The 26,390-nt window shown below is 36.3% G+C and overlaps 1 protein-coding gene across 6 annotated transcripts in view; it reads left to right on the top strand.

The window, feature by feature from the left end:
• Window positions 1–26,390, top strand: part of LNPEP (leucyl and cystinyl aminopeptidase) — a 79,303-nt gene that overhangs the window by 39,996 nt on the left and 12,917 nt on the right. For all 6 annotated transcript variants that reach the window (XR_005059606.2, XR_005059607.2, XM_017651925.3 and 3 more), the window contains 10 exons: window positions 147–267; window positions 928–1,082; window positions 2,933–3,046; window positions 4,488–4,622; window positions 9,508–9,639; window positions 11,823–11,983; window positions 12,208–12,296; window positions 18,345–18,528; window positions 19,637–19,793; window positions 25,948–26,132. Coding sequence is in view for 4 of the 6 variants with exons in the window: in XM_017651925.3 (XP_017507414.2) it covers window positions 147–267; window positions 928–1,082; window positions 2,933–3,046; window positions 4,488–4,622; window positions 9,508–9,639; window positions 11,823–11,983; window positions 12,208–12,296; window positions 18,345–18,528; window positions 19,637–19,793; window positions 25,948–26,132 (1,433 nt within the window). In the remaining 2 variants the exon portion in view is untranslated. The remainder of the gene's footprint in view (window positions 1–146; window positions 268–927; window positions 1,083–2,932; window positions 3,047–4,487; window positions 4,623–9,507; window positions 9,640–11,822; window positions 11,984–12,207; window positions 12,297–18,344; window positions 18,529–19,636; window positions 19,794–25,947; window positions 26,133–26,390) is intronic.

Here is a 26,390-nt window from a genome sequence, read left to right as displayed (position 1 = left end):
GCAAAACTGCGGGCCCCAAAAGAACAATAAACACGGGTTTCTGTCCCGAGAAATCTCATGCAACTCTGTGCAGTTCTCGGTGTTCACCTGAATATCATGCTAATTTTAGTTGTACCTGTCTTTACAACATAAATCTTTCCTTTTAGGTTTCTATATATGCTGTACCAGAAAAGATTGGTCAAGTTCACTATGCCTTGGAAACAACTGTGAAGCTTCTTGACTTTTATCAAAACTACTTTGAAATTCGATACCCACTTAAGAAACTGGGTAAGATTCAAACAGTGCCTCTGATTTTCATTACCATTATAACCTAGATTCATTTTGCAAATGTTTTTTAGAAAAACCTTTTGCTGAGGTTATTTGAAAAGAAAACCATGAAACACTGTTAATGCTTTAAAATTGTTTGTGTTTGTTAAGATTGTTTAGATCCCATAAATGTGTCTGAATGTGGAGCCTTAAACACTTAGAAGTTTATGAGGCTGTTAGAAAAGTGCTGTGTAAATGGGAATTTATTTAGGGCTTAGTCTGGTATTTGACTTAATTCTAACTTCCTCAGAAATTCCTGATTCAGATAACTGAGAAATGGTAGCTCAGGAAAGTAAGCATTTCAGTGCTATTCAAGAGGAGAGCCCTTGGACTCTGGCCTTGCTCTGAGAAGTTAATTCATTATAAAGGAATAAGGTCTCTCTTTGTTTGCTAAGAGACAGAGGAACAGTAACGCCACAGGGGTTTGATCAGGTCTTCCCTAACTGACAGACAGGTGAGGAGCATAAAAGGCTAGAATGAGGCAGGTTCTATTCATTAGTAGTATAAAATGAGCTCACTGCCTCCTGATTCACAGTGATAACCAATGGATAAAATATTTTAATTTGACTAGGGATACCTTAAATGAGGGAAGGTTGATCACATCTTTCCTGTTATGTCCAGATTTGGTGGCTATCCCTGACTTTGAAGCAGGAGCAATGGAAAATTGGGGGTTGCTCACCTTCCGAGAAGAGACACTTCTGTATGACAGCAACACTTCTTCAGTGGCGGATAGAAAACTGGTTATTAAGATCATTGCTCATGAGTTGTCCCATCAGGTATGAGCAACCAAGACTGTTGTATCTCATATACCTGTTGTCTATTTCATATCCTAGAGTTTTAGGGTAGAATTAGAGGCTAGTAATAATTCATCTTTTTATTATAGCATTGCCTTTTCCATAATAAAATGATGCTTTTTACACAAACTTAGTTTTCAGATGAAAATGCCATCTAATGTTTGTATAGGATTGTATAGTTTATAAAGCAATTTTACATCCATTATCTCACTTACCTTTCATATGTAAGGCAGGTGATAAAACTATCTCACATATGTGGAAACTGAGCAGCTTAAGTAAATGACTTGCCCAAAGTCACAGCATTGGTAAGTGGCAGCCCTGGTTCTTGAAGAACCACTCTGTCATCAAGATCTCACTGTATTTCCCCCCCTAATTAATGCATAGCTTCACCTCTGACAAATGCCAGCTTCTCAGTGTGACTCAGTATGGGGGAGAAACATGTTCCCTCAGTTGCACTCTATTCTCACACCTCTTGGACTGTAGTTGTCAGGACTATATTTATTTATTCCTTCTTTCCTTCCTTCCATCCTTTCTCCATCCATCCGTCCCTTCCTCTCTTTCATCTGTCTAACTCCTGCTAGAACTGGGTTCTTTTATTAATTTGGGAGGGGGAAGGCACTCTTTATATAACATGAGCAAAAAGAAAGAAAATTATATGGGTACATGAGCTTGGCTCTTTCTTCCCCAACACCTGCTCTCTCATGCCCTTGATGAGATGCTTATCAGTGTTGGGTCTGGTTTGGGAGTGTCATGATGGTGGGGGGATATGGAAGAAGAGTAGGACATGCTCTGGGCAGTTTACTCCCTATCTTCAGCACAGTCGGTATATGACCCTATAGCTCCCTGTGAAGACTTCATAACAAGCTGACATGTGAAGCACATACTTACTTACTATTCTACTTTTAGGCATGTAAACAAGTTGTCTTGTGGGGGATTTCCCTGGGTCTGTTATTTCTGAGGCTACCCATCACCACTTGAAGAGTATTTCTGTTACTTTAGGACTTACAAATCATCTTCCACTGAAACAGGTTTTAAGATAGTACCTTTAAAAAATACGCTATTGTAACTTTCAAAATGTTTTGTTTCATTATCTTGTAACCCTAACATTTGCTACTGGTTTGAGACAAGCCCTACACCTCACTGACTAAATTGCATACCCTATTACCATGCCTTATTTTAGGGATTTATGGGATTCATTGTTTTAGGAGGGTCTTCCATTATTTTTCCTTCTTACTACCTTATAGAAGGTATTTAAAGATCTTTCTGCTTTCACTTACATGTATGCATGCCAACTTTCTTAAGGAATCTTGTTTGCATTCTGTTTTGGATCATGTAAATACTGTCCTCAACTCGGGTAACTGAGGAGAAACGTGGAGTGTGGGCTCTCTGAATATAGGAAAATCTCTCATTTAGAAATTAATTTTTTTAGTTGTCATGGATAGTTGTTGAGACAATGAAAAATAAAACTACTAACTTGATATTAGAAGGTAGAAGAAAATTACATTATCTTGGAAATTGCACTTTTATTGAGGTAGCTAAAAACTTTTTGTTTGAATAACATATAACTTGTATGTTAAATTGATATGTATGCTAATTGTCTTTCTTGATTGTCTTCCCATTCAACTAAGGTAAAATGTTAAAATTTTAATTTTATTTGTAAAATAAGTTTATGCATCTAGTAAGTCTTTAATTTGAACATAGTTTAACTGTAATAACTGTATTTTGTATTGTAATCTGGTTAAAGGTGATTGATCTGTCAATTCAATTTATTAGAGAATTCTTGAGAATGTAAATATTGTGTTGGTTAGTGGTTTTTTTTTTTCCCCCCACAGTGGTTTGGTAATCTGGTAACAATGGAATGGTGGAATGATCTATGGCTAAATGAAGGTTTTGCTACTTTCACGGAGTATTTCTCTTTGGAAAAAATATTTAAAGAACTCTCCAGTGTAAGTAGTTTTCTAAGGCCAACTGTGAATGCTGGGGAAAAATAGGCAAGTCATATTTGTGGCATATTTCCCATGCAATTACTATTTGGAACAATGAAAATGTACCTAGAAAGATGCAGTAAAACTGACCCTTGTTATTGATACCTATACCTCTCAAGATTTGACAATGAAAAATATGCCTTTATTTACTGATATATTTTATTGAAAGTTGAAATTATGTGAAATTATTTTACACTTTGTCATTAAGATGAAAACTTTAAATCACTTTGCTACATTTTATTTTTAATAGGTTCAGACCTTTCTGCTTGAAGAAATTTTGAGTTAAGCCTTTTTTTTTGCAAAACAAAACTCATTATCCTCTGTATAAAGAGAGAAGAGATTAAGATATTTCATAGCAATGCTGTCTCTCTGTTATTACTGTGATCATTCTTGTAACAGTGATACATAGGTTGATACAGACAATTAATTTGCTCTTTTGAGGTACAAACCATATTTTGTGCTGTTTTCAAAGACTTGGAACACCATTCTGTTATAGAGCACATAATAATGTTGTCTGTGTTATTAGATTCTCTGGAGATGTTTCTTATCCTTAGAGATATTTGGACACACCAGGCCATGATATGACAGATATTGTCAAATAATTCAAGCAATAGGTAGGAAAGCATGAAGAGCCCTTTCAACCTAAAATTCTGACTTTTTATTAAATTTCTTGGATATATGATCCAAGACTGCTTCGAAACAGGAGTGCTCTTAGAGCTGTCAATCTGAATTTTCTGTTAGGGCTGTTCATAAATTTCAAGTGATAGAAGGAACTCATTTTAACTAGAATGCTAAGCGACGTATCCTAAATCTATGTTCCTTAATTAAGCAACGAGATATACAGTTTCACCACTTGGTGGTGCCCAGAATGTTTAAAAACTTCTAATATATATTCTAGGAGACCTCATCTGCTGAGTTGTCAAAAATTTCTCTCTGTTTAAAAGTTACATTTTATTCCAGGTGAACCTTAGATGAGGGAAATGTGTATTATCTTAATAGAAAACCTGGACTATATATGAGAAACAGCTTAATGGACCAGTTTTTAGTTTTGTTTATTAATTTTAGATTTATTTTTAAAATATAAACTAATCTGTTTAGAAAATTCATCTTGAAAATTCAATTTGGCATTTGGATGCTTTAGTAATAGTTTGTTAATTCATCTTAGGCTGTTGTTTAGGAAGCACGGTTTTTCATGTGGCCAAGAGGTTATAATTTTATTTTTGAATTTAAGGAATATAGGTAAATGTCACACTATTCTTATGACCAGATTTTAGTGGTGGTTATTTTTTTTATAAGAACCTTAAGCAGTAATTAGACTAATTCATATAAATAATTGCTGTATAGTACTTGCTTTGCCTTAGATACTATTCATGATTTCCTAATCAGTTTCATTTTTTGCTAGTATGAAGATTTCTTAGATGCTCGGTTTAAAACCATGAAGAAAGATTCCTTGAATTCATCTCACCCAATATCGTCATCATCTGTTCAGTCTTCAGAACAGATTGAAGAAATGTTTGATTCTCTTTCCTATTTTAAGGTACTGCCATGCACAAAAAGTACCTGGAGTAGGTTTCAAATTAATCACATATATGAACAAGCTGCATTATGTACATTATTTTAAAGATTAAATGAGTATTACTTTCAGGGATCTTGTTTAAATTTTTAAATGAATTTGCTTCTATTTGGATCTTGGTCTTAACTTTTTCTGGATTTTTCTTTCTTTCTCTGCCTCTTGTTTAAGTTTTCTGACTAGTACGCTAAGTAGTTAACCAGATCTTACAGAACTATATCTTTTAAAGTTGGTTCACTCTCCAGATCTACAGATAGAGTATGTCCAGGGAGGTTTTAAGCAAGCCCTTCCTTAGCTGTGTTATTCAGAACTGAGGTATGTTCCTAAGTCAGAATGCCAAAACATGTAAGCAAAAGAGATTTTTAAGAATTGAAGACTGGAATGCCAGGTCAGAAAGATAGACTCCAGCTTTGGGAGTAAAGAAAGTCAGGAAACTAGAAACCTGATTAGGATCACCACAGGTCAGAGAACAGAAGTACTGGGATTTGTGTAGGCAGGAGGGGTGAATGTTATGGCTTATTTTCCTCCTTACTCTGGCTATCAGATTAATTCACTAATAAATTGTGAAAGAAGAAAATACACAAAACATGTGAGATACAGTCTGTGTCATCAAGAAACCCAAAGTTTAGGTGGTGGGTACTTGTGAATTGACAAGCGATGATGTGTGCTAAATGAATGGTACAGAGTGATTTTGCCTGAGATTATGAGGAGAAATTTTTTTGGGGAAAATAGGAATTGAAATTAAATAAGAAGAATACAGGTAAAGAGGAATGAGGAGAGTAAAGTAGGGCAGGAATGGGACAATGAGGTCTGAAAAGAAAAAGGAATACTAGTGGGCAAGGAATTTTGTTTAGGGAGTAAATGTTTGATTGCACCGGAATCCTCCTGTAGAGTGGGGGAAAGATGAGAGGAAGGGTCAGGCGGGTTGTAAAGGCCCTGACAGCTGTCAGCTATCAGAACTTTTTCCTGTAAGCAATGGGAAGCTTTAGAAGATTTTCAAACATAGAAATGACTTGATTAAAGTTACTGTTTACAAAAACTAATTTGTTTCTGTTTATAAAGTGGATTTAAATGGAGTGAGACCTAAAGTCAGAAAATTGCTGAAATCCAAGTGTGAAATGGTGAAAATTTGGAATTAGAAGTGATAGTGAGAGTGCAAGGAGAATGCCGGGTGTGAAAAAAGCCCTTAAAGCTTAGGGTAGGGCAGGTAAAGGAGGAGGGAGCTTCAGGCCTGACTGGCAGAGAGAATGCTGGTACTGTTAACAAGGAAGGAAATCAGGAGGTCAAATTGTTATATTAAGTATATTTCAATTACAGCTACTGCTGTGATTCTTAAAGCCTGTATTGGAACTATCAGTGAAGAAAAGCTTTAAAACGTGTGGTTCTGTTCTTCTACAGAGCAGTTATTTCAGGATTTGGTGGTACAGAGCTGTGTCTTCCTCCAGCCCCCACCCTCTAAGCCCAGAATTTAGTGTCCTCTAATCTTGAGGTCTCCATAGCATGCATAACCCCTGTATTATGGGGTTATAACTACTTATTCCAGAATTGGGAATCTGGCAAATAACCTACATAATGGAGAAAGGTAGGACGTTGGATAATTTACCAGTATTGTGTGCAAGAAATGAGTGTCAGTAGGCAAAATGTGTTTGAAAGACATACTCTAGTTGGTCTTCTTAACCGTAAAGCCTAAAGACAAGGGTTGTCTTGTGAGAATTTGTTCATTTAGCATGTTTTACAAGTACCAACCCTCACAGTGTCCTAGATGATGGAGATACATCAGGAAACAAGGCGGACTATGTTGCTTCTATCACGGACCTTCCGTTTCAGCAGATAGAGACAGACAGTAGACAAATGAATGTGATTAAATAGGTACTGTGTTGGCAATAAGTGCTGTTGTGAAATAAAGCAGGTGAAGAAATGAGGGTGGCAAGGGAAATGCTGTTTTACATAAGATAGAGCTTCTTCTGCTGGTGCTGCTCTAGACATGTTGATTCCTTGCTGGTGCTTGAACATGCCAAGTCGTCTCTCCTCTCAAGTTGGGTGGGTTCCCTAAGACCAGTCCCAGCGTTGACGATGCGCTCAGAGTACTCACAGGAGTTGGTGTATCATCATACTCACCGCTGTGGGTTACTTCTGAGAGAGGATACCAAGTCAAACACCTACAGTGAGGTGCCCAGGAACGCCCTTCAGTGGGGTGCCCAGGAACACCCTTCAGTGGGGGGCCCAGGGACCTTCCAAGAGGCTTCTCCAGTGGAGTCAGACTGAGTGCACTGAATTCCCCAGCAACAAGTTGTGACAAAATGTATGAAGTGGTGTCTACCAGGAAGTTCACTAGAGACTCAGTACCCAGGATTTTTATTAGTGGCTAGTCATGGAGTTGTTGGCCTCGCACATACCAAAATTCCAGGCTCCTGGAAGGAAAAGAGATGTTTAGCATAAACTACATTGTACAGTTTAAGCACAGTGAGTTGTACTTGTCAGGGGACTGTGGGAACTCTCCCAAAATCCAAGGTCCCAGATACCAGCTAGTGGCCGCTATGTAGGCAGGCCTTTATAAGGATAGCAGTCTGTTATATTACCTGCTACATTAACTCATTTCTGCACATAAGCCCTATACCTTGGTTATTCCCTCTGCCTGGAACATTCTTCTCCCAGAAATCAACAAGCCTCATACCCCTTCACATCCTCCAGGTAGTGTATCACCTTATCAGTGGTCTTCCCCAATGTACTAGATGAAGTCAGATGGGTTATAGGGGTCTAGATCATTGTAGGGTCTGATAGGACATGGGGAGGACCTTCATTATATATTAAGTAAAATGAAAATCCATTTGACTAGGGAAGTGCCATAGTATGAGACTTCTTAAAAGACACTTAACTTTCAACATCACATGGAGTCAAAATAGCTAGTTAGAAGGTTGTTGTAATGGACCAGTGGCCAGATAATGGTGGCAGGGACTAGGGTGACAGTAGTGGAAGTGATGAGCAATAGTTGCATTTGGAATATATTATAAAGTCTAATCCATAGAATTTGCTAATGGATTAGATATGGAATGTGAGAGGAGTCAAGGATTCCCTCAAGATATTTGCCTGAGTAGCTGGGAGTTGTTATTTGCTGAAATGGAGGAGATTATTGGAGGAGTAGATTTGGGGCAAAAGAAAATAAGAAGTTCAATTTTTGAGTATGTTTGAAATATGCAAGTAGAGATACCAAGCAGGCAGTTGTTATGAGTCTGGAACACAGAGGGAAAGTCTGGTTAGATATATAAATCTGGGAGTCATTCAAAACCCTGGAGTTGAGGAGATCAACTAGAAAGTAAATTTATAGGAGAAGAGGTGTAAAGATTAAATACCAGGGGATACCGAAATTGAGTCCTTGGGAAGATGAGGATCCAGCAAAGGAGACAGAGGGATGGCCAGTGAATAGGGTGAGAATCAAGAGTGGTGCCCTAACGCCGAGTGCAGAAAGATTTCCAAGGAGTGGGTGATCAGTCATATCAAATGGTACTAGTATTTTGATGAGCCTGGGAATTGACATTGGTTTGACACCATGAAGTTCACCAGGGACCTTCGTAAAAGCATTTCTAGTGGAGTGATGGTTGGAAGATGGCAGGTGCAAATGGGAAGAGGGAAATTGGAGATGACAAATACAGACAACTCTCTTAAGGAGTTTACTACAAAGAGGGAAAACAAGAAATTGGGCACTAACCAGAGGAGGCATGGGGTTGAGGGAAGGATGGGCATCTTTTCTTTGTTTAAAGTGAAGACTGTTACCCTTTTTTTGTTAATGGGAAGGGTAGGGTAGAGAGGGAATGTTAGTGGTGCCAAAGAGAAGGGGAACTGTTGGGAACAAGTCTGAGTACTTCTATTTATAGGACAAGTGACACTTTGAAGTATGATATAGAAATGAGAGAATAATAGGTATTAAATTTAGTTATGTGTATCTGATAATCTTGAGGTCTTAGCATTGCTACATTTTTATCAGAAGTGATATGCATTCAAAAACAATTTGAGTATCTACTGTGTACCAGACATTGCTTTAGTCATTGAAGTTGAGCTTTTCATTTTTTCCCCTCAACCAGCATAGTCTAGAAGAGGAAATAAATATGTATCTATAGCAGATGCAGGAAGTGATATGTTATTTTTGAATATGGAGAAATACTGATTTCTATCTCCAATCAGGGAAGGCTTCGCAGGGGAAGTGGTTGTTTGAAGATTGGAAGTGACAGTATGCATTGAATATAGTGTGGCCCTAAGAGTTGCATGCCTCATTCTGAATAATTACTGTCTGCATGCTGCCCTACACATTCGTTAGTTCCAAATATGTTTGAAGTGACTCTGCAGGAAGAAGAGAGATCTTGGTTTCTTCAGCAACGTGATACAACAAAATTGGAAATTTAAAGTGCTTTCTAGCAGAGAGACTTCTGAGAGCTCTGCACAAGCAATGTGCCCATGGATTCAACCAGTATTTTAAGTACTGGGAATAAGGATGGGACTGCTGCAGAAAATCTGGCCTGTTTTTCTGTTAAAAAATATATTTATAAACATTTCACTTCTTAGCACTAACACTGAAACAGTGAGTAAGTGATAGATACCACAAAATAGCTCAGAGAAGAATTAGGGCACATAGGAATCTAACTCCATTAATTCTTTTCCAAATCCCTTAACATTTTTAAGACAATCTCAACACAATTCAGATCTGGTTATGTGAGAATAAATGACAGTGTATTATAACTTAGTTCAATTTATGAAAGTATATGCTTAGAATGATTGTTTTGAATTTTGATTCTTGATTCTAGAAACCTATTGTATCCTATTATTTTCTTCCCTTTCTCACCTCTTTTTTTTTGGACAGGGAGCTTCTCTCTTGTTGATGCTGAAAACTTATCTTAGTGAAGATGTATTTCAACATGCTGTTATTCTTTACCTGCATAATCATAGCTATGCATCTATTCAAAGTGATGATCTGTGGGAGAGTTTTAATGAGGTGAGTAACCTGGATATTTTATTTAGACCTTAAAGTAAGAAGAGAGGAGTTCTGTTTATATTTTTAACGTGTAAATAACTTAGGGTACCAGGGATAGTTATTTAAGAGGGAGAGGGATGGAGCTTAGTATATGAATATTTATGAATATAGCACAGAATTAAAAGTCAAGAAATGGAAGTGCTAGTCTTAACTGTTGAAGGCAGTTGTGTGTGGACTTGTGTAGCCATTTTTATTCTATACCTTAATTTCCATTCCTACTTTTTAGGGAAGATGTCTTTTCAGAATTAGTGGATATTACTGTATTTTCATTGTTTGATTTTTTTCAAGAATCTCTTATTCTTATGCTTTTGCATTTTTTTCTACCTCCCATTCATCATTTTTTTCTACACTCTGCCCTATGAATCCTCCTGTCTTATGTGGGCATGTGCCTCTAGACTAGATGATATATCGCAAACTGGCTGCCACGGGCTGCATGCTGCCCTTGGATCATCTTGTTAGTCTGGATTATGTTGTGCCTGCAAATATTCTGACAAGCAGTATAGTTAGGTACAAGTAATGCTTCATAGCAGTGCGTGAACCAGCCTGCATTGGGCATATATGCTGACTGCATAACCCTTACAAACATTTGAATTTGTTACCCTGATCTAGATCAATGGTTCTTAATGTTGTGGAAGATCTCAGGTGTATTTGAAAATGTGGTGTAAGATTCGGAAATACTCCCCAGAAAAACCACATATATCCAAAATAACACACACTGTTTGAAAGCTTTATGGACCTGGGTTAAGAACCTCTAATCTGGATCTTTTCATATTTTTTTTTTTGCTTCTTTGCCTTATCTGAAACCTGGTATTTTCTGCGTGTTAACCCTTTGCCCAGAAGATATAACTTCCCTAGTCTCAGTTCTCTTTGAGAAGAGGGACCAGTCCTTATTACCTAAGAGTTGCTTCCAAAGAGTTGTTTTTCCTCCTATCATGTAGCAACATTGAAGTAGAAGCCACATCATTTATTTTATATGCATTGTATTATCTGCTGGCATTTATAATATATTTCTGCTTTCCCCACTGACTTCATCTTTCCCATCACAGTATTTTCCTATCCCAACCCAGTGTCTGATGTCATCCTCAGGTCTTTCATCCTCCACATCAAATTATGCACTGGTCTCCCCATTTCAGTTCCAGTTGAAAGACCCAAAAGTTTTTTGCTTTTGGGCAAGCTTATTTTTTCCCAACCCCTTGTCCAGAAATAAATAGGTCAGAGCCATGAGAAATATAAGATGAATACCATAATAAACTTGGGAAGGTTTGTTCTATTCTTTTGTGCTTTAAATAAATAGGTATATGATGATCAAGGTCAGGCCTGCCATAGTGGAGTGGTATTACCAAACACTTTAAGTACTTGATGATATTAGTGGCTTGCAATTCAAATCCATATGTAATCTAGAAAAATAACTTGAATCACAGGTTTAACTCACCTGCTTTAAAGAGAGGATTGTTCAAAAATTGCTTTTTAATCATTAAAAGCAGATGTCTTAGGGACAGTGGGCTGTACAGTGTCTGGGAACGTCTGGCACTGGATTCCAGGTTTTGTAGATAAGGTCATGTATTTTCTGGAAAGGAAAGGTCTATGACCATCAAAGTTTACCACTATTCTCTGGAGAGATTTAAAGTCAAGGCAACAGACCTGTTTATATTTCACACTGCTGTGCTCCTGGGCATTCCCAGTATTAGTTCTATAAAAGAGGAACTTTAACATTTACAAAAGCAGACAGTCTGGGGAATAAAGAGAAATCTGGACTCAGCTGATTCATAGGAGTAAGTAGCAGTGCTTCTGACTGTAGAGTGTAGGGTATATCATTATTCATACCTTCTAAATGGTAGTGTTGTGACCAGAAAGAGTGCGTATACCTTCTTAGGGATTAATGACATGGTTGGTATATACGCTTTTTCAACTTAGTGCCTCTCAGCAGTTTAACTATCACTTAGTTCTGTTCTATGTTACTTTCCTTTTAGCAATTGTTCATTTACTTAAGTTATAAATGTAAATTCAACTCAGCCTACATGCTTCTTTTTTATATTAACATTAAATGTAGTCTTCATAGAATGTGGTAGCAAAAAGGGTTAAGTACAAACTATTAAGTTTCTTCCCTGTTTATCTTAAAACAAAAATAATTTATTTTTTAATAGGTCACAAACAAAACACTAGATATAAAGAAAATGATGAAAACCTGGACCCTGCAGAAAGGATTTCCTTTAGTGACTGTTCAAAGAAAAGGAAAGGAACTTCTTATACAACAAGAAAGATTCTTTTCAAATATGAAGCCTGAAATTCAGCCTTTGGATGCAAGGTGCATCCCCTCTTTCCCTCCCTGCTCTCTCTCTTTTGCACCCTCAAGTGAAATTATTTTTAAATGTTTTGTAATCATAGGTTCTTATGAAACCTAACAAGATTACCTCTTTCTGGGAATCGATTGAAAATTTCATCTTCCTGCCAAAAAAAGACTCAACAAATTATGTTAACTGATTAGAATATTGGAAAGACTAATAACCTTCCAATATTTTCTTTTTACAGCTATCTGTGGCATATTCCAATATCCTATGTCACTGAGGGAAGAAATTACTCACAAAATCCATCAATATCATTACTGGACAAGAAATCAGGTTTGACTATAATTAACACCTTTCTGATAAGAAATTGGAAACAGTGTTATTTTTTAAAAATCTGACCAAGCAGCAGAAAGATCATACTCCAGTGCACAGACTTTCTAAGCTGGCTTTATGAGTCACCTGTACAAGAAGTGATGAAACTGAGGTTGATTCTATGTATCATGCATAAAACTGACCTTTCTTAGTCATGTGAAATGCTGTATTGAAGTTGCACTCTCAACGTACTAGCTGCTCTCCTAGAAAATGGCAGTGCTATGTTTTTATATCCTAGATAAATATTTTATGTTATGAAGTAAGTAATGGAAGTAGAACAGTTTCTTAAAGTCTGCTCTGCTGTCTTACTTTCTAGGGGAAGACTGGGGCAACTGCATTTTAACAAGCACCCTAAGTGATTCTTACGTACAATGAAGGATGATTCTTAATCTAGATTTGTAGTAAATTATTATTACAAAATGTCATGTAGATATAGTATACATCTCTTTGTAATGAGAAAATGGGGCAAGAAATTATGATTGCAAGGAGGGGGAAAATAAACTGTAAACACTGTATATGCTGAGCCACAAGGATTCTATAAAAAGCCATTGAAATTTAGTTTCTGACCATCTGTTAAATACCACCACAAACGCCGCACCATCTATCTTCTTAATTTATATCCTGAAGGAACATAAGTCTTTTGGATTCTGCAAGAACCATTAGTGATACTGTAGATTTTTTGAAAGGGTAATTTTCTTGGTTGAGTTTGAAACTGGTATTCAGTCCTGTATTTTTGAGAAGACAGTGTAGCTTAGTGGTTAACATAAAAGACTTTGGAGCTAGCCTGCTGGCTGAGTTGTGTGATGCTAGGTGAGTTATGTGACCTCTCTGAGCCTCATTCCTTCAGCTGCAGATAGTAATTATACTTACTTACTTTATTGTGTTATGATGAGGATTGAGTTCATTTATATGAAGCACCTAGAACAATGTCTGGCAGTGTTATGTGCTATATAAATGTTAGCTATTATTATTAATGTTATTATTGAAAAAATTTTTAAACATATCCACATCACATGAAGTACAGAAAATGGAGAATATTATCACCCTATCATAATTACTGTCATGATTATTTTTATAGCCATTTAAAAAATATTTTTCCCTTAGTTCATATCATCATGTACATGTGATTACTTTCTCTTGCCTTTTTTTTAAACTTCACATATACATAGGGAGTGAAATTTTTTTAATCAGCAACATATATAGTAATTGACTTAATGTTTCCTTATTGTTAGACTCTTAGTTCACCTTGTCTCCAAAAAACACCACCATCTCTTAAATATTTTTCCATAATACGAACTTTTTCATAGGATTGCTTCTCAAAAATGAATTCTGTTACTTTTTGTGATTTAATACATATTTCTAAGCTGCACTTCTGTGTGGTAACAATTTGTAATGCCAGTTGAAATATATGATGCAATTTAACTAGAGCATGTTTCAACAACAATCTCATTATTTAAAAAACTAAGAACAGTTGATGATGTCACCATATATTTGATTAACGTTGTGTAGCTAGAGGTACAAGGAAATACTGCATTCTTTGATGAAAAAACTCCATACTTTAAGTGAGCTCTGAATAGATAGTCTTTGACCTAAGAGAGAGTAATTCTATCTCCTCTTTTGAAAAAGGGACCAATGAGGAAATTTTGCAAACCTTCCAATAGTATTTAAGTTTTGGGTGGTATTCTAAATAATTGGACAATAAGAAATCTACTTTTATTAGCTCTTTACTTTTTTTTAGCTCAGTTTATATGTGAGCTTTTTAAACTTTTGATGTTTACACCGCACAGTCTAGCTCATATTTTCCTGCTACAGCCTTTTGTTTCATAAGTCCTTACCTGGCACTCTATATTTTTGCTGCCCAAAAAGTTGTTTCAGCAACTCAAGCATGCCTTCTGCTTCCTGTCCCTGGGCCTTTTTGAATGCCATATTCTCTCCTGGAGGAGTACTCTTACTGCCTGACTCCCCTGATTTACTCCTGTTCATTCTTCAGATCTCAGTGCACCCATTGCTTGCTGCAGGAAGCCTTCCCTCACCCCAAGGCAAATTAGATGCCCTACTTATGTGTTTTAATAAAATTCTTTTCTTCTCTACTTTTAATATACTGTAAGTACTGTTTCACTTATATCTGTCCTCACATTAGATATGTCCCCCATTGAAGATAGATTATGGCTATATGAATCACTTTTGCAACAGTAGCACTCAGTAGGCATGCAAAAATTTATTGAATGAATAAAGTTTAATCTATAATGAAGTGATTCAATTTCAAATCTCACTGTAAGCAAGTTCTAGGAAAAGAGCTTTCAAAGCCTGATGAAATGACACTTTCTGTTCTCCTTCACCTGAAAATATTCTTTTAAAGAGGAATATCTGAAATGCATCATAACTGTTCTGATCTAGAGCTGAAACTAAGCCAATACATGATGAAAGTGTCCATTCTTCTTCTCAACTGTGTTATTTCCCTTGATGCTACTGCTTTAATTTCTGGCAGTTCAGATTTGGAGAGTCCACACTGAAAAAGTTCTGTCCTCACAAAAAATGTTTGGCTCTTGAGGACAGTTAGGTATTCTTGGTTCCTACTGCTCAATGACAATCAATCTTATTTTACCGCATTTTAATTTTTTTCTATTCTCAAAAGAAATGTAGCAGAGATGGTAACTACAAAGGCTTATTTTATGTCACATGACTTTAGTACAGTGTGTTATCTTGGTGATTGCTAAGTTTGGAGTGTATTTCTATGAGTTCTAATGCCAGGATTGCTGGGTTAGTCCAATAGTCCCATCAAATGTAGGGGTTGTTTGGTCAGTATCACTGTCACTTTTCTCCATATACTTCAATTTTGAGTGATTAGTAATTGTGCCTAAGAAGGGCTGAAAGGGTCCATTTTTCAAGCCATGTACTGAGGAAATTATACTAAAAAACTGAGTGTCCCCTTCGCCTTTCTTTTCCTTCCTCACCCTTTCCCCTCTCCCTCCCTCCTATTCCTCCTTTTATCCACATCTTAACTCAGATCTAAGCTCTTTATAGGAAATTTTTATATTAACTCTAACTTGAAACATTCATGTTTCTAAAAAGGATACCTCTGTGCCATAAATACTTCATTATAACTAAAAGACATGTCATTGGAGTGAAAAGCAATTGGAAAAAAGAAGAAGAAGGAAGGGCATATAATTAAGATATTTATCATGTGCCATTCTCTGCTCTTGCCATCTCCCCCCTTTCTCTCCTCCCCCCCAAAATAAAATAAAGGTGAAGAAAGGAGTATTGGAGAAAGGAATACTTTTGAACAAGAGGAGTTACAGTTCAACTGCATGTACCATGCTAGCCCTCTGGAGGCAAACTGCAGGGGAAATTTTGCTACTTTGTAATAATAACATTGTAATAATAACATGTTTTTTGTTTTTGTGCTGTAATGTTTCTTTATAAAAGAGTAGTTGAGTTGATTTTCATAACTCAATGACCAATGGTTTTTCAAGATCGCTATTAGATTACTTCATCTGGGCTTCTGCCATTTAAGGTTGGAGTTGCTCGCTCTTTTTTACTACCCACTGGATTGTGAAAATTGAACTGTTAATCTGTTAATGATTATAATAAATTAAGGACATCTGAGGGTGGCCTCATCCACATTTGAGCAGCAGAATGTAGTTTGCTCCCTTGTGTGCAAGGCTATTATTTTTTGTCTGTGGTTTTAAGATCCTCCATTCTGGATCATTCAGAAGACCCAAAAGAAACTAATATGTTAATTTTTAAATGATAACTCTCCTGTCTATTCTGTTGGCTGTCCTTATTGCTTTATATTATGTCATCAAGATGACAGTAATAATTTCAAGTACACTCCCAGCTGCGCTCCTTTTTTCTACCATCTGGACTTGGCTAGGTTTACAACACAGCCGGTTGCTTATCAGCCAAGATGGTCCAGTGTTTTCCCACACCATCCAGTAGAAAAATAGCCATAGTTATCTTTTCTTGCCTCCTTTTTTGGAAAAGGGAGATTTGGAGCTCTTCAGTCCTTTATTTACAAAATCTTTTCTTGATAAAAAGCGTTGAGGAAATTGTGTTTGGTGACCTGGCGAATGCCATTTTTGCATTAGCTAATGAAAAAGTTAATTTCATTGTCATAGGTTTTTAAAAAATGTCTTCAACTTGGAACAGCTACTGTTGCCATCACATTTATTCCTTAGAACTGCATTCTGCTGCAGAAAAAGGAATAAACTATTAATGTAATTGATATTTTCCATCTGTTGTTATAACACCAATAACATGGAAATTAGTATGGAATTTTTTAATGAGAAAGACCAATTATGTGATAGGTCATGTTTCAGTTCAGTTGGAGTAACTTAGGTATTAAGAGATTCTGATGAATTTTAATAATTCATGCTTTTGAAATTGATAGACCCTAAGGCTTCAGGACTGAAGTATTTAAATGTGTTTCTAAAGCATTTTATGTGCAAAAGCCATCACATAGAAATATTATGATAGTGAAAATTTTACAGCATCCTAAATATTTCTAGATAGGGAATTGCTTAAACTGTGGTAGGGCTTGAAATAGAATACTATGAAGATAATATTCTTCATATTATGAAGATAATTGAACACTGCATATGAAAATAAGAGAAAAATGGCAGAGGATAGAATTTCATAGGTGAAAAAGCAATAAAAGACTAAATGCATATAGATCCACTGTACAAAATATTACATCAATTAAAATGTGTAGAGGAGAAATCTTAGAGGACATACACCCCACAAGGCTATCACTGACTGAGTTTAGGCTGTTTTTCTGATCTCTTCTTTCTCTTATCATTTTAAAAATGAGTGTTCCTTACTTCAAAGTATGGAACAGTCTTACATCATAAGCATCTACAAACCTTATTTAGATTTGCTTTGAAACCATGTCATAGTCCTTTTGTTCATTCATTCATTAATCCACCAAGTATTTTTTGAGTGCCTGCTAGGAACATTATTCTAGATGCTAAGGGATTAGCAGTGAAGAAAATAGTAAGCTCATGGAATTTATATTCTAATTAATAGTAAACCCTTGACTATTATATTAAATACATGTCCTTGTTGCCATTGAAGCATATTTCTTCATTAGTAATTTTAAGGATGTAAAAAATTTCTACCTATATTTCATAGTTTTTGTAGTCATATATTTGTAACTTCTTATTACTTGTGCATTAATTAAAATCATTCCATATAAATTTCTAACGATTCTCTCAGCATTTGTATATATAATGGTAGGGGCCCAAGAAGTGCACATCACTTTTCTATTGTTTTAACTCAGTTATTTATTTGTGCCTAATGAGATTTTAATTCTTCCCTGATGATTATTTTGCTAGCTTTGGATTATATGACTTTTCTAAATAGCTTTGTTTGTTCTTCCTTTGCTAATGTAATGAAAGACAAAGGCTGAGATGGAACACATTTTTTGTAGTTCTCTCACTGTCTTACGCTGCAGCCTCACCCTACACGCACTTCTCTCTCTCTGCTTCTCTTCTCTAGCTACGGTGAGCTTGTCAACCAGTTCAGTGCGTGACAGAATGTATATTTTCTCTCTGGGCCTTGAACACTTAGGGTCCCTCTTCAACTGGCTAACACCTGTATATCCTAAAGTCTCAACTTAGATGTCATTTCTTCCAAGAAACGTCTCCTAACCTCCCTTGGGAGGTGAAGCGTTTCTCCTAGGTTCTTACATAGAACACCATATTTTCTTTTTCCAGTGATGACATTTAAATGATATTTTATTTACCAGCTTACATTAGACTGTAGAAAAAAAGGGACATATCTACTTTTTTTCACCATTGAATAAATAATTGTTAAATGAATGACTGTGATCTGTATTAACATGAAAATAACTGCTCAGGGAGGTAAGCATTTAGTTTCTTAGTAGAATAATTAAATATAAAAATATGCCATATTAAAAGTTTTGAGACAAAGAAAGCATCCATTTAATATTTTTTCTTGCCCTATTCTCTCTCTCTTTCTCTCTCTCTCTAACTTTTTGGTCTTTATTAGGTGTCATCAATCTCACAGAAGAAGTGCAGTGGATCAAGGTCAATACAAACATGAATGGCTATTATATTGTACACTATGCAGATGAAGACTGGGAAGCACTAATCAAACAGCTCAAAATAAATCCATATGTCCTGAGTGACAAAGATCGAGCCAACCTCATCAACAACATCTTTGAACTTGCAGGGTAAAGTATACCTGGTTTGGGATTTTGTTTTTTTAAACAAGTTATTGAGGGAAAGAACAGTTTAGAAAAACAGTTCAAAGAACTAGTGTGTACTGCCTGTTAGGTAGAATCATTTTGGAGGATTGGGAAAGTGTAAGAAATATTCCTTGCTCCCAGGAGCTTTATAATCTATATACAAACATCAGCTATAAACATATTGAGCAATTAAATAACATGATTTAAATAAAATTTCAAGACTGTAAATACCAATAAGCAAGACACATATTAGCTGAATAAATTGATGCAGGAGTTCCGGCTTTGTTTTATTTCATGAGAAGTCTTTTCAAACAGCAGTTGGTTTAAGAGTCATGTTTAGTGCCTGCCTTCTGGTTTGAGGGACATCTCTCAGAGCTGCAGCCTCCTTATTTGTCCAGCTTGCCTCCGTCACCACCCTGTGCATAACATTCCCAAAGCCAAGAATGGCAGTGGCCTCACATATGGTGGGAGATCACCAGTCTATGTTGTAGATGGGTCTGACGACACAAGGAACATTCAAAAGTGCTCTTTCTGACTTCTCTTGACCTTCCTGTTTTGGTTCATTTTTTATCAAATGACCTTTATCATCCAGCAACCATCATTGTTAAGATTTCTGTAAAATGATTAATTCACCATAAGTTCACAGTATACCTTGCCTTAAGTTTGACAAATTCCCATATAAATTACAAATGACAGTTTTTCTTTTCTGATTCAAATCCTTTTGTACGACCTGGTAAAAATAAGTAATATGTAAAGAAATAAGGTTTTTTAAAAAATAAATAAAATTAGTACTCTTCATCTTTTCTTACTAAGACATTGTAATACTTTTCTTGTATCAGTAGAAATTTACAGTTGACTCCCAGAATAAAAACTGATCTATTGTTTATCTTTCTCCTGAAATGTGTCTTTAACCTTGGGTCACACACATGAACTTAATCAAAGATAATAATATTTAGTCTAACTTTACAAAATGCCTCTCTAAGCTTAAAATTTAGGTCTTCAAGACTCACCACTAGCCATAAACTTTCTCTCTCAGCACGCAGTTCATCTGCCTGTCTCAGCATATTTACTTTCCTGTTCTTTTACCCTTTAGCCTAGGCAAGGTTCCTCTCCAGAGAGCCTTTAATCTGATTGATTATCTCGGAAATGAGACCTGTACAGCACCCATCACTGAAGCCCTGTATCAAACAGACCTCATCTATGACCTCCTCGAAAAACTGGGATACATGGATCTAGCCTCAAGGCTAGTGGTAAGTCTGCTTTTTTTTGCCGATTTCTCTTGGTTGCTTGCCTTTAATATTATTATTTATAGTTCCATTCAGTTGTAATAGGCTGAAAGAGCAACCAGTTATATTCCATTTTCTTCACTTTCCTAGTTGTGAAACCCTTACTTTGAATTAAAATGTCACCACTTACTGTGAAGTGCTGATAAAGGCTTAACATGACATGGTCTTGAAACAAAACTTCTGATAAACAGAAACAAGAAAACAAAAAAAGAGTCATAAACACAGAGAACAGACTGGTGGTTATTACCAAGGCAAGATAGCCAGGGGGTCAGGCAAAATAGGTGAAGAGGATAAAGAGGTACAAAAATAAATAAACGAGTAATAGTGTATATTTGAAGTTTGCTAAGAAAGGTCTTAAAAAAATTCTCATTACAAGAAAAAAAAAGTGTACCTCAGTGTACTGATAGATGTTAAACTTATTCTTGTAATTATTTCCCAATATATGCAGATATCAAATCATTATGTTGAAACCTATAACTGATACGTTTCAAACACATCGTTGTTCTCTTGAAAATGAAGTTGTCAACTTACTATTTGAGATTTATTTTATATCCATAATGTTAGTAATAATATTTTTGTTCAGTTTTTATGTGCATTTCCAACAAGTATGCAGATAATCTTACTGGTCTCTTTAGGGCAAACTTAGAATCCGGAACAGACTTTCTACTGTTAGTATATTAAAGAAGTGAGCCATTTATGAACCAGCTCAGCTACTGTAGATGGACATTTGTGTTCTTTGCAGTTTGGAGCATTGCTATGCATATTCTTATACATGTCTTTGGTGAATATCTGTATGCATTCTGGTATCCACTTCTGGTATGTGTCCAGAAGTGGAGTTGCTGAGTCATAACATATGCATAGTTAATACTACTGTACTACCAAATCATTTTTCAAAGTTATACTACCAGTTTACATTCCTTCAGCAGTTTATGAGAATTTGATTTCTATATGTCAGCTTCTTGATATTTGGCTCTATAATCTTGCCAATGCTTAATATAAATAATAAATATTTTCCCTTTTAGCCATTTGGATGTGTTTATAGGGGTATTACAATTTTGGCTTTAATTTGCATTTCCCTAGTAACTAGTGAAGATGAATTCCTTTTCATATGTTTATTGACCATTGAATGTTTTCTTTTGTGAAGTTTCCAATCTTTCATTTGTTATTCTGTTGGATGGTCTGCCTTTTTCTAATTGATTTGTAAGAATTCTTTATATATTCTAGCTTATTCCTTTGTTGATCATGTTTATTTGCAAATATCTTCCCCCAGTCTGGCTTGCTTTTTTATTATCTTAATGATGTTTCTTTGATTAGCATAAATTCTTAATTTTAATGTTGGAAATGTGCCTACCCCGAGATACTGTTCTCTTCTGAAAACTTAGTGTTTTGCCCTTTACATTTAGATATATGATCCATCTGCAGTTGATTTTTGTATATGGTGTGAGGTAGATGGAAAGATTTTTTTTTTTCAGTATGGATATCCAATTGATCCAGCACTGTTTCCTTCATTGTATGCATATATTTTTCATTACAGAGTCTCTATAATTAGTTTAGGGGTTATTAGTGCCATATCAAATCAATACCATTTGAGGTAGTAAACTAATATCTTAGAGCTGTTGTAATAAATCATTACAAACTTGGTATCTTAAAACAATGGAAATTTATTCTCTCTGTTACAGAAGCTGAAAGACCAAAATCAAGGTGTTGGCAGGGCAGGGTTTGTTCCTTCTGAGGGAGAATCTGTTCATGCATCACTCCTAGCTTCAGGTGATTGCTGTCACTCCTCAGCATTCCTTAGGTAGATGCATCATTACCATCTCTGCTTCTGCCTTCACATGGCATTTCCCTATGTTTCTGTGCTCAGAGTTCCCTGTTCTTATAAAAGTACTGGTCACTGGACTTGTGCCCACCATAATCCAATGAGACCACATCTTAACTTGATCACATCTGCAAACCCTGTTCCCTAAATAGGTCTCATTCTCAGGTTCCAGGCAGACATGAATTTGGGAGGAATGCCATTCAACCCAGTCTAGGTAGCAATAAATAGCTTTAATACGTATCACTCACATTTTTCCCTATTAGAGGACAATGTTGGTACTGAATTTACCCTGACAGGAGGCAGGTATCTGCCTACTCCGAAGCTGCCCAACTAGTTAAATCCCATGATGGCAGATGCCATTCTTCCCCCTGCCTCTCTCCATAACTTTGAGGGCCTAGTGTCAGGAAGCACTTGATACTTCCCTCAAACTATCCCTGTGCTGAGAATACAGATGCTGAACTCAATTCAAGGAGTTAGATCTTTTGAATACTTTTTCTGTGATGACACTCAGGTAACTCTGTATCTTCATCCCAAATGATGATTTCTAGTTTACTGGGTAGGTAGGTATGTGTTTATTAAGAACATCCTTCAGGGTAGGGGCCCAGGGACTGATGGTTAGAGGACAAGAGCAGGAGGCTTAGTACGTATTGGTAGGACCACAGACCCTTTTACTGCTGTAGATCATCATACGATTGTTAGTTAAAAGGTAGTAGGTTAGCTTTAGTTCATCCAGAGGGAGAAACCCTCTCTGTTATTCTAATGTTAGGGCATTCTGGTAGGATCAAAACTCTCAAACTATGAAATCTGATACACTGTAGTGGGAGTGGAATGCCAGGCAGTTCTGAGTTCTTGGATGCAATTTCAAATGGTATTTGTGATTAAGACTGGTGTCTAATTAATTTTTTATGTCATTGTCACCAGAGCATTGTGTACATTTATTGGTCATTAGTTTGTTCTGTAGGTAGGCTGCACATGCCTCTGTAACACATGCCTGTGCATCACATTTTGTGATGTATGCTGTGCTGGTGTGGTGGGTGAGGTCCAAGGCACATTTGAATTGCGTTCAATTCACAGATGGAACACACTTGATGTTAATATCTGATCCCAGCTATATTCCTGCTTCATCACTTTTAAGTCTATCATTCTTTTACATATGAGGGATTGGTGGAATAAACCTTTTGCAATAAAAGCTGACACATCACTTTTAAGAAACTCAGTTAACCCAAGAAAGAGCTCCCTGAGTGTATCAGTGTAAAATTAAAGCAGTAAATCAAAATGTAGTATGTAACATAAATGCCAGCATCTTGCCTGTCTCTTCTTCCCCCATCCCTTCCCCAAATATTCAGTGTCCGTAACTTGTATAACCCATCAATTTATTCCCTCTCTCCCCTTGCCATTTTCACCCTAGGAAATCAGAGGATTGGATTCTATTTAATGACTTTAAATTTCAAAAATTTAATTTTGAACTGTAGTAGAACATTTAATTTTATTTCTAAAAGGGAAAGATAACTTGAAGCACTTGCTGTATGGTTTATTAATATTAGAAATGAAACGTGGACTACTTACAAAAATGATACTGTATAACAACTGAAATTTCTAAAAACAATTACTATTTAAATAAAATATTTTATTCTATTATGTTATCACTTGAAATATATTTAAATATATATTAAGAATTTGCTTGCAGCCTAAAATACGCTGTTTTGGGAATTCCTCTTGACCCTTTGGGACAGGGACCAGCTGGTAAAGCTGCACCCTGTAATTCAGTGGAGTAGCTGCTCAGGAGTCAGCGTGAGCATCTTCAGTGTCATGTTTCCCCTGCTTGCAGTACTTGTAAAGTGCCATTTCTTCCCACTGGCTTTTTTATGTTTTAGTTAACTCTCAAAGAGCATTTTACTCTACTGAGTTTTTTTTTTTTCAAGCATGTAACTTTTTTTTCTCTCATTCTTCCTTTGTTTCTACTTGGCAGGTATGAGTACCTTTAAAATTCATTTTATTCCTGAGTCCTTTGGGGTGGTTTGCTGTGGCGCTGCCACTGAGGAGGCAGGCTGGGGGAAGCGGCAGGCCCCAGTGCAGTCGGGTGTATCCAGCAGGATCTCCTGCACCGCTTTTATGTTCCCTGCATTATCAGTCAGCATGGCAGTGTTTTTCCACCTCATGTCCTCCCAATGACTGGCAGGCTTTGTGACTCACACATTCCACAAAGTATCTGGTCTCTATTTAATTGCTTTCGAAGCAAACCAACAAAAGCAAGTTATCATAAACATTGAGCCCTTCTCACCTTGATTCTTTCTCCCGTTCTCATAGTCAGCTCCATAGCAAACTTCGTCAGAGAAGAGCTGCTGAGAAAAAGGCCTCAGCAGTTGAAAACTCTCCCTCTAGGATTCATACCATTTTGACAGTGGTACTCTGGAAGAATATGATGCTCTGTGAAGAACTTGAGTGAATTTTCTTGGGTTAAGAGTTTTGTATGTGGGCACCTGTGGTACTTGACTACCTGAGGTGAGACGTGCTGACGGTGGTGATGTTAAAGAAGGACCAGGGGGAAGAAATTCCCGGGGCTGAGAACCCTGAGGGCGGGTCATGCCTATAATTTTTTTCATTTTGTTCTCCTTATTTATAGCCATGAAGATTTTCTAAAAAATACCTATTGGCATTTTTATGTTAGAGTTTTTTGTTCCTTTTAGTGGCATTCATAAGTTCATGTTTCATATGGTGAGTTTTTTAGATGCCATGTGTCCTCACTCCTCCTCATGCCCTTCAGCTTCCAATACTGAAATATTTCCATATATTGTGAACAGCTTCTATGCTTTTGTTGTGGGGATAGATGAAAGAGAAGAGACTTGTTTTCTTAATACCAAAAGTATACATTTAAGATTGACATCTCATTCAAAAGTGACTATAACAATGTACTGAATAATAGATGATATTACTACATAAATTAATTTTCCTAAGTGTGATAAGGAATTAAGGTCATGGAGGAGAACGTTCATATTTCTATGAGTTGTGTGCTAAAGTATTTATAAATGAAATATTGTATCTGTAGCCTACTTTCGTATGCTTCAGCTAAAACCAGAAAAACAAGTGTGTGTATATGTGTGTTATATGCACATAGAAACAAAACAGATCTAAGAGTATTAAAAAAAAATCTAGTACATGGGTATTCACTATTCTTATAGCTTTTCTGTAGGTTCGAAAATTTTTTAAATAAAAAGTTGTGGGCAGGGAGTAAAAATAATTATAATCAACTATTCTTCCCAGCCAGTCTCATTTTCTTAATAATTTGATTAGATAAACTTGTTATAGCATTAAGCTAGTTGCTATTTTAAACCTCCCTCAAATATATCCAGAAACATTTAAACATCTGCCTGTCAGTAAAGAAGTGTATTTTTCTCTCATTGTTTTATGGATATTTATGGATTGTAAAGTCATGAAGTCAGGAAGTTCCAACTTCCTTCCAACAGTGTTATAGGTGATACTTTTTGGCAGGAAAATAACTTCTAGCTGAGTACATACAGAAGAAAGGTCCCTACTGCACAGAAGTCATTAATTCTTTCTGTTATGTCATTAAAAGTCCCCCCTGGTGATGACAGCCTTATGTATATATAGCCTGTTATTGAATGGTTTCATCCCAGCTGTATGTGGGCTTCACATGTCAGTTGATATTTAATGAGCAGTGTCTATGCCCCTTTTTTTCTCCTTACATAAATGTTGACAAAAAGATATCTGTGTCCTGACTTTTTTCTGTCTGTCCTAATTATTATTTTTTTTTTTGAGAAGGCATCTCTCATATTTATTGATCAAATGGTTGTTAACAACAATAAAATTCTGTATAGGGGACTCAATGCACAATCATTAATCAACCCCAAGCCTAGTTCTCAACAGTCTCCAATCTTCTGAAGCATAACGAACAAGTTCTTACATGGTGAACAAATTCTTACATAGTGAATAAGTTCTTACATGGTGAACAGTGCATGGGCAGTCATCACAGAAACTTTCGGTTTTGATCACGCATTATGAACTATAAACAATCAGGTTAAATATGAATATTCGTTTGATTTTTATACCTGATTATATGTGAATCCCACATTTCTCCCTTATTATTATTATTATTATTATTATTGTTTTTAATAAAATGCTGGAGTGATAGGTAGATGCAAGATTAAGGTAGAAAACATAGTTTAGTGCTGTAAGAGGGCAAATGTAGATGATCAGGTGTGTGCCTATAGACTAAGTATTAATCCAAGCTTGTCTGTCCTAATTATTATTATTCCATTATAATCCGTTTTGTCTCTTTAGACCAGGGTATTTAAATTGCTTCAAAGCCAAATCCAGCAGCAGACCTGGACTGATGAGGGCACACCATCTGTTAGAGAGCTCCGGTCAGCCTTGCTGGAATTCGCTTGTGCCCACAGCCTAGAGAACTGCACCACTGCCGCCATGAAACTGTTCAGCGACTGGGTGGCATCCAACGGAACTCAAAGGTGACCTATGCCTCTACTCAGATAGACTCTTTTCCTCTTCTTTGTTCACAGCGTCTACTGACACCAATACCTTCTCATCCTGGGTCAGAAATGTCACAAAGCTGAATGGTAACATAGGTGAACTCCAAGTACCTGTGTTCTTAAACTAGGCTGCCTTTTGAAAACTGTGGTAAAATATGTATAACATTAAATTTACCATCTTAATAATTTTTAACTGTGCAGTTCCGCAGTATAAGTATATTCACATCATTGGGCAAC

The sequence above is a fragment of the Manis javanica genome, chromosome 1 (genome assembly GCF_040802235.1).
Source record: "Manis javanica isolate MJ-LG chromosome 1, MJ_LKY, whole genome shotgun sequence".
In the NCBI taxonomy this organism is placed as follows: domain Eukaryota; kingdom Metazoa; phylum Chordata; class Mammalia; order Pholidota; family Manidae; genus Manis; species Manis javanica.
Note: the sequence above shows the minus strand (reverse complement) of the source record. Positions and strands in the feature narration are given on the sequence as shown.